This window comes from Gadus macrocephalus, chromosome 2, assembly GCF_031168955.1.
Source record: "Gadus macrocephalus chromosome 2, ASM3116895v1".
NCBI classification, from domain to species: domain Eukaryota; kingdom Metazoa; phylum Chordata; class Actinopteri; order Gadiformes; family Gadidae; genus Gadus; species Gadus macrocephalus.
Window position 1 is genome coordinate 5,590,210 of NC_082383.1, and position 9,183 is coordinate 5,599,392.

The 9,183-nt window shown below is 49.5% G+C and overlaps 1 protein-coding gene across 1 annotated transcript in view; it reads right to left on the reverse strand.

Annotated features, from left to right (window-relative positions):
* Positions 1-9,183, reverse strand: part of tbcd (tubulin folding cofactor D) — a 35,516-nt gene that overhangs the window by 9,227 nt on the left and 17,106 nt on the right. The window contains exons 17-31 of the mRNA XM_060035789.1: positions 8,984-9,069; positions 8,350-8,430; positions 8,131-8,201; positions 7,884-8,001; positions 6,065-6,125; positions 5,498-5,520; positions 5,359-5,390; positions 5,132-5,194; positions 4,960-5,036; positions 4,652-4,733; positions 4,199-4,317; positions 4,006-4,097; positions 2,548-2,688; positions 733-816; positions 48-206 (exon numbers count right to left, since the gene is read on the reverse strand). Coding sequence (XP_059891772.1) covers positions 48-206; positions 733-816; positions 2,548-2,688; positions 4,006-4,097; positions 4,199-4,317; positions 4,652-4,733; positions 4,960-5,036; positions 5,132-5,194; positions 5,359-5,390; positions 5,498-5,520; positions 6,065-6,125; positions 7,884-8,001; positions 8,131-8,201; positions 8,350-8,430; positions 8,984-9,069 — 1,289 coding nt within the window. The remainder of the gene's footprint in view (positions 1-47; positions 207-732; positions 817-2,547; positions 2,689-4,005; positions 4,098-4,198; positions 4,318-4,651; positions 4,734-4,959; positions 5,037-5,131; positions 5,195-5,358; positions 5,391-5,497; positions 5,521-6,064; positions 6,126-7,883; positions 8,002-8,130; positions 8,202-8,349; positions 8,431-8,983; positions 9,070-9,183) is intronic.

Consider the following 9,183-nt stretch of genomic DNA (forward strand, 5'->3'; position numbering starts at 1 on the left):
CAACGGCAAGCGTCGACTGTGACAAGCCGCTGGCCCGACCGACTCACGGGGGGAAGATGCTCAGCAGCTCCTCCCTGTGGTGGATGTGCGGTACTGCAGGGTCGGCGCAGTGGAGGAGGCGCAGGAAGACCATGCCCGCGTGAGCCCTGTAGCGGTCGATCTTCTCCGCCGCCTGCTGGACGATGCAGCACATCATGCGCTCCACCCTACGCGCACACACACACACACACACACACACACACACACACACACACACACACACACACACACACACACACACACACACACACACACACACACACACACACACACACACACACACACATCACCCTTAAGTCATGTACGAGCATGTTTCGAGTGGGTGGTTCAAAAGGCAGAACAAGTGTTTAAGACGTTACGTAGTTAGTGGTTGAAAGTCAAGCCTGCCAGCACTAAACAGTAAGATGATTTCGGCTGCACAGAAGCTGGGACTTTCTTAGTTTAGGGGTTAACTGGGAGGTTGGCTTACAAAACATTATCTTTGTTTTATATATATATATGTGCGTGTCTTTGATGTAGTCTTTAGAAAACTAAATACGGTTAGAAATTATGAACCTGAAGGACTTTCACTACTAGTTACCTAATCAAGACACTGGTCAACACCCTGATTGGTCAAACGTGGCACAACCCATCCCCCCTTAGCCTCATCGTAATGCTGCTGGGAAATGTAGTTTGTGTCCAAAGTGTACTCACAGGTCCGGTGCGAGGAGCTCTGGGGCAGTGCTGACCACTAGGAGGGTCACCTCCATCAGGCTGGTCATGGCTGCCTCCCTCACCCTGCGCACACACACACACACACACACACACACACACACACACACACACACACACACACACACACACACACACACACACACACACACACACACACACACACACACACACACACACCAAATCAACAGACAATTTATCAAGGCCAAACCCCACTGAAATAGTCCTGCATGTATGCTAACATCTTCATAGATCTGGGTCGGACCGTGCGCGGCTCTCTGGCCGTTCGATGACCTGCGCACACTCAAAGAGGTGCAGTCTCCCAAATGCATCGCCCTATTCTGCAGAGGAACGCGTCGAGTGACCACCGATTGGTCGAGCGGGGAAGAGGGCGTATTGTTTACAATAACAGCCAGACACGAGAATAAATGAATGCATCCGGCGAAATCCAATCACTCTTTTCATTTGGTTGCGATACACCTTTTGTACATTTTTGAACGATTATTTTTATGGAGAAAAATCAATCTTCCTTTTCAGGACTGGTTCACCAGTTTATTAACGTATGCTAATTAACAGTTGCATATGGGGTAGGAGACGAGATACTTCTCCCTCGTGTGCACATTGACTCCAAAGCATAGACGCAGGCAGCTCTGTACAGGCCTGGGTCACGTCTCAGAGTCCCGATGAGGACTACCTCCGCCAACCCACGCTTCATCCAGGACCGAGAGGTCAGCCTCGGGGTGCTCCATTAAGGCAAAAAATCATAATCACGGTTATTTTGGTCCATATTGAAATCCCGATTATTCAAACGATTCTTTTTGAGTGTGCAAACATGATGCATTAAGTCATCATTCTCTCCAAAAGGAACCTCTGTGAAACTGATAACTTAAGAGATCTCCTCTCGATGAACTGCACAGCCCCCGTTGAGCCTCCGTTGTTACACTTCAAAATGGTTCCGCCTTTGCATATTCATTCTCAACGCCCGGTAATAACGCGCTTCGTCTGAACGCACGGAAGAGACGCGCAGAGAGAGAGAGAGCGGGTGCAGCTGCGGAGCGTGTCGCTAAACGCGCCCCGGCGCTGGTATGTCGTCCCCTCCCCGACCGCTCCTCCCTGGGCCCGCCGCCGGGAGCGCTCAGCACCCGTTGACAGCGCCAGATGGCCCGCGGGGCGCCTTATGTTTATGTGAAACGCTAAACAACGCTCCTTCTGGTTCAGAGTGTGGTGAGCCACGCCCGGCCAGTTAGTGCAACAGTTGAGTAATCTGTTCAAAACTCAGGTGGGAACAGGTGGAAACAGGTGCACGGCGGGGAGGCGCACAGGTGTAGAGGAATTCCTCAGGGAGGGGGAGGGGGGGGTAGAGGAGACAGTTGGAGGGGGGAGGGGGGGGGGGGGGTGAAACCTCTGCATCAGGAAGGTTTCACAAAAGCCAAGAACGAAAATCAACGAGAACGAAAATCTATCTTGTCGCTGGTGCACGACGTTAACCGATTTGGAACATTGGCAAAATACAAAGAGGAGAAAATGTAACACAGGTGTTCACAACATGGCTTCTGCAGTGGCAAGGCTGGCGACAAATGACCCGCCAGATGACATTCCTCGCGTGCAGGTAAAGGGTGCCTGGAGGCCACCCATGGGACAGGGGCGAAGACGTCTGTGTCCCCAGGCGGAGGGAGGGAGCGATAAACACCCAGATGCACATTCCCTGGCCCTGAGGCCACAGCGCTGGGCGACAGAATGTGCATTCGCCCCTGGATGGATTGTGTGTCTTTGTGTCTGTGTGACGGTCTATCTTACCAGGACCCCACGTCGCCCCTGCTGTCGGTGGTGTAGTCCCCCATGCTGTGGAGCAGGGGCCGGTAGACCTGCCCTATGTTCCCAGAGCAGATGACCGAGTCCGGGGTACCCTGGGCAGAGACGCCCACCTTCACACACAGTCTGAGCGAGAGAGAGAGTGAGAGAGAGAGGGAGACAACACGAGAGAGAGTGAGAGAGAGAGAGGGAGACAACACGAGAGAGAGTGAGAGAGAGAGGGAGACAACACGAGAGAGAGTGAGAGAGAGAGGGAGACAACACGAGAGAGTGAGAGAGAGAGGGAGACAACACGAGAGAGAGTGAGAGAGAGAGAGGGAGACAACACGAGAGAGAGTGAGAGAGAGAGGGAGACAACACGAGAGAGAGTGAGAGAGAGAGGGAGACAACACGAGAGAGTGAGCGAGAGAGGGAGACAACAAGAGAGAGAGTGAGTGAGAGAGGGAGACAACAAGAGAGAGTGAGCGAGAGAGGGAGACAACAAGAGAGAGAGTGAGAGAGAGAGGGAGACAACACGAGAGAGAGTGAGCGAGAGAGGGAGACAACACGAGAGAGAGTGAGCGAGAGAGGGAGACAACAAGAGAGAGAGTGAGCGAGAGAGGGAGACAACACGAGAGAGAGTGAGAGAGAGAGGGAGACAACACGAGAGAGAGTGAGAGAGAGAGGGAGACAACACGAGAGAGAGTGAGCGAGAGAGGGAGACAACAAGAGAGAGAGAGAGAAAGAAAGAAAGAAAGAAAGAAAGAAATGGGGAATAGATTCAATAATAGGAAAGAAAGACAGAAAGAAAGAACGTCAATCCAATAGTTAGCTTTTCTCACAAACAAGTTGAAGTTAATACGGGGGCTAGCAACAGGTGAACATGTCTTTCAGGTCCGGCAGGTAGGTGGCGGCGGTGCAGCTGGCTGTTGATTCTAGTCCTTCAACCCACGCCCGAGCAAAGACCCATAATCCCTCCACACACCCCACCTGAGTGGGCAACGAGACGGCATGGGAACCAGGAGCCAGTGGGGTGGGGGGGGTCAGCAAGATCCAGGCTAGGAAGCAACAAGCCCCTGGCCTTAGTGGTCCCAGAGACACGATGGTGCACGTCGTTTCAACCGCAGTATGGACGGCTTTCACCGAGACGTCATCGTACGGTCCACCCAGGTGTCGGTCTGCTCGTATGTAGCGGGGCACAGGTAGTAGACTTCACTAGTGACGATGAGTCTACTACCCTCGCCCTGGCCCATCGTAAAGGACCAGCCCTGAAACTCTGTGGAATGAGCGACACCTGTGTTGTTCCTACGACGACGCCTCAATGAAAGGGGTCCATTGTTCTGAGTGAACAACGTCCCCTGAACAAGATGGCGGTGTATACAATATGGGGTGCATGGCTCGGTGCTTTGTAGTGCACGAGGTTAGCGTGAAGACGCCGGGTCCAGGGTGAGAGGTGGGACTCACTGAGCGATGGCTCTGACTGCATCCCTCCTCCCCTCGGTGAAGCTCACTTCCTTCTGGCCCGCCACACAGGCTCCTCCCAGGCTCTCCAGGATCTAACACACACACACACACACACACACACACCATGTAAAACTGAGTCAATAGGATGCGTGTGTGTAGGCGACAGAGTGTAAACAAGAAGCTGTTAGCACACCTGCTGCAGTCTGGTGCGGGCCATGCATTTGGGCAGGCAGCCCAGGGCCAGTGCAGAGCTGCTGCGAGTCAGAACCTCTGGACTCTTCAGACCTGCCACGTACTGGGACACCAGGAGGTCTGAGGGGGTCCCACCACACACACACACACACACACACACACACACACACACACACACACACACACACACACACACACACACACACACACACACACACACACACACACACACACAGTGATGTGTTTCCATCGCTAACTGTTATCTTAGTCCGCGTCCTGTTGTTGGTGTGTTTGTTAGTACCTGGCTGCATCCTAATCTCCCATAGCGGGAGAATTACATTTGACGCTGGGATAAACACACACTCGCCTACGGACTTGAACACCAGCGGGTTACGGGGTTATGTGTCCTGCGTTATGTGACCCCAGAGGGGGTGACGGAGGGGCTGGAGCTCACCCTGGATGCGGGGGTCCGCCTGGCCCGGTCCGACCTGGTAGTACTCCTCGCACAGCGCAGCCAGCGCACCGATGGCCGAGTCCTGCGCAGGGGAACAACGAAAGCCATTGTTGACGGACACATGAAGAACACACACGCTAGCAGCGCCGTCTGTTTGTTCACCCCGACAATGGGGACGGGGGACGGGGGAAGGGGGGAAGGGGGGAAGGGGGGACGAGAGGAACCGGTTTATTTTATTTGCGCATCAAAAACAAGCGCGGGGGGAGAACAATGGACCGTCTGTGGGACGCGGGGAATTCTGCGGTTACCCTGACGACATCTCTGGTGCGGGACGACATGAGGTGAAGGCTCTTCAGGGTGTCGTCGATGAGCCACTGCCAGCCCTCTGGGGGAAACGAGCATCATCACAACGCTTTGAACACAGCGAGACACCAGGCCCCATGCACCATGTGGTCCAGAACGAATAGAAGGAGGACGTACCGATGACGGGGTCGTCTTTCAGAGGCATCTTGGAGAGGGACATCTTCTCTATCAGTGAGCACACTGAGAAGCAGAGGGGGCCATGTTGAGATGGTTGATAGTAGGTTCAGTGTTCAAAGGAATATGGTCCACCGTGACATTCCATTATGGCGAATCGAAAACAACAGATCGCAAAGTCGCAAATGTTTTTTTGGATACGTCTAATGATTTGTTTTTGCTCCACTTACTTGCAGGTCTCATGAGCTCACCGCTGAAGCTCCTGTATGAAAATGAAACGGACCGCCGTTAATGATAAATAGAGAACAGAACGAGTAGCGTCTGATGTTATTCTACACACGAGTATGACGACATTTGCTCTCAGATTACCTGTACTGCTTTTTGTCCAGAAGCTGGGAAAGGGAAAGAAACCCATAAATTATACGTTTCATATGGATTGATTCGCCACACAGACTTTGGTCCGTCAGATCTCGTAGATACACTATAAGATTACGAGATACTTTCAGCAGTCCAAACACGGAGGTAAGCCGGAGATGCAGAGGATCATTCTTTGCAATCAATACATTCTTTATGTTTACAGCTGCCTTAAGGTAGAGTTATGGTTGGACGTCGACCCAACACAAGGGGGTTTACGGACCAATTACGTCCTTGCGGACCCACCTTGCGTCCACCGCAGGGCCTGACGTGCGGCCTCGAAATTTGTAAACTTGCGTCGAGACGCAATGTTACCGCAGCATCAAGGGCTGTGATTGGTCCGCTAACGTTAACCCGACATAAACCCGACGCAGAACCAAACAGGTTCATGATTGCGTCGAAGTGGCTGCGTGGTCATTGTGTTGCGTCGGCGTCCAAGTCTAACCATAACTTTAGTCTTAGTATAGTGTTACTTTAGTGTAGTATAGTGGGGTAGATCGGCTTATGATGCAGGATACTGACCGTCTTGTGGATGCCCTTAAAGCCCTCCACACATCCTGCTGGGATGACATCCGTCACAGGCCTGCAGGGAGACACACACGAAGGAATGACGCAGAAGGAGGAGGAGAGCGGAGTGGCGGCAGGGACCCAAGGACGGATTAACATGACCAGGGGCCCTGGACACAAACCAGCCATGGATCCCTACCAACACGCTAATACACGCACTAGCACAACGAATTTGGTCGCATATTATAACTCTTGCAATCCACAATCACACAGGAGAGAGAGAGCGAGGGCGAGAGAGAGAATCCAACCCCGCGGCTATGGGCATGCATAGTGCCAGCCGCTCATCATAACGGCAGAACATGGAATCTGTCAGGTTAATATCATGACTTTAAAAGCACCTAATGAATTCCTTTAACGTATTAACGAGTTAAAAAATGTTGAGATGGACGGTATTTGTTGCACCAGGGCAGTATCTTTAGTGTCTTTTTCCTTCTTTCGTTTACGCTATGCCGACCAGCTTAGCGCACGTTTCTCAATTTTTACTGTGAAATTGCCCGTTGACCAAGCACTACGACATTTACGTCACGTCATGTTATTTTTTTAATTAATAACATTTAAATGTGACGTTTTTATTTTGCCAACCAAAAACCTTCAAATCCTTTTTTGACCAAAGTCTTGGCCATTAGAAAAGAAATTTATAAAAAGAAAAAAAAAAAAATATATATATATATATATATATATATATATATTTATATATATATATATATATATATATATATATTTATATATATATATATATTAGTGCTGTCAAGCGATTAAAATATTTAATCGCGATTAATCGCATTCATGTCATAGTTAACTCACGATTAATCGCAATTTTTTTTCTATGCTAATATCCATTGATTTCTTTGTCCCATTAATTTTTCTCATTTTAATGCTCTTATCAACATGGAGAAGTGCATCGGCTTGCCTTGTGCAAATGTTTTTTTATCGATTACAACATTGCCATAAATACTGATCAAAACAGGACGATACAAAAAAAAAGCCTATAGTGCAATTAAACAATGAACATGCTGCCTTGAACATAGCAGTCAGGCTACTGCTTCTTTGTTTTGAGCCAAAGAAAGAATCATTTTTTACAAACTAAAAGAATTGCGTTAATCGCGCGATAAAAAAATTGACGCCGTTAAAATTGGTTTGCGTTAACGCCGTTAATAACGCGTTTAACTGACAGCACTAATATATATATATATATATATATATATATATATATATATATATATATATATATATATATATATATATATATATATATATATATATATATATATATATATATATATATATATATATATATATATATATATATATATATATATATCTCCATATCCAGGTCCCCCCCATTGGCCAGGGTACTGGACATGTGCCGACTTTGCCCATGCAGTAATCCGTCATTGCAGGGAGCCCCGCCCCAAAGGTCCTGGGTTCGATTCCGAACGTCCACAGCCTATCTGGAGGCCTTCCTCACCCCCTGGCTGATCCTTCACAACCACATAACCCCAACCCTAATAACCTAGTCTCATTGGACTGTACATTTCAATACAAGTGTCTGCAGACTGAATTACTCATAGCTTGAACAGTCTCAGACCGTTTCAAGTTTTGCCCGTAAAAAGTGAAGGGCATTTCTAGGGAGCGTTACTAGGTCTGAACTCTGCGCAGCGGCATGATGACTCAGAGATCTGTGTTAGCACGATGCTAACACGCACGCACGCAAGCGCGCACACGCACACGCACACACACACACACACACACTTAAAGCTAGCTGGGAGGCTACCTGTTGACGTCGGCGCCCAGCTTGTACAAGGCGTGGGTGATCTCTGCAAACGCCAAGATGGCGCCGTGTCGTCCGTGGAGGTCGCTGCTCGTCGTGCTTTGCAGGAGCTGAGGCAAAACTGAAACAGGACGGTGAGATTCAACAGGCTATCACGGACATCTCACATTTCCATTGCATGCATACAAGGGGTTTGGTGTACGGCTAAAATGAGGTGGTTGAATGCGGTGGTCAGGCCGCTGGGAGTCACCTGATGCCATGTATTCGGGGGCTTGAGGCGTCAGGTTGTGGAGGGCTTTGGTGGCCAAATCGCGGATTTCACTGGAAGACAACGTAATGAGCCGCAACCATCACCGTACGTCCAGGGGCAAACATCCACCCAAACAACATGAGCAACACGGGTTCTATTTTGTTTTGAGTAGTGACTGAGAGGCGAAGTTCATGATGAGAGGATGAAGGAAGACCTTACTCGTTCCAGTGGTTGATCTTCATGGCGATCAGGTGGTCTATCATGGCTTGGGTGTACTCTGGGAAACTGGCGATGTAGACGCTAGGGGAAAAGAAACGAAGCGACGTCACAGAGATCCGTATCTTATACGGTCAATTCACTACCAGAGCTGCACAATGACACACCCTACCACTGACAATCACACCTGGTTCATACCAGACTACGAAACTCCATGGGCCCTTTTTTTGGAACCAGCCCAACTCAAGACATTGGTGTATAATAAGCGCTTCCTTTGTTATTTCTATTTGACTCCTATGATCGACTTCAGGCTATGTCACCAGTTGTAGCCCAAGGCTAGTAAAGTCTTTGCAGTCGTACTTGTGGCGCTGTCGCGTTCAAGTTCTGAAAGGTCCTCAGAAGGAGGAGGGGGGAGGAGGGGTTCGGGCGTGGTCTTCTTTTGATACGTACACGGGTGACAAGCGGCCAGCGGTGTCATTTTGAAGATATTTGCATACTAGAAGGACTGCATAGCATCACATTCAATGCATCCTTTCTGCTGGAGTACCTCCTCAACAACTCGGCTAATTGGAATTATGAATGCATGTTTATTATAAGGGCATGCCACGACACAACGGACATGGTACCCAGGTCTTACCTAATTGTGAGATAGCAGTTGCTGATGTTCCCGACCGCAAAGTAATCCGCGGTGGTTACAATGTCGATCCCGTGCGGGAACGTGCCCTGTGGAAGGTGCAGTGTTTAACCAGCCAGGGACAATGGGAACCATTTCAGTGTGTCAGACCATTAGGGCTAGCGTTACTATCAGCACCTCGTAGCTAGCATTACTCATTGATG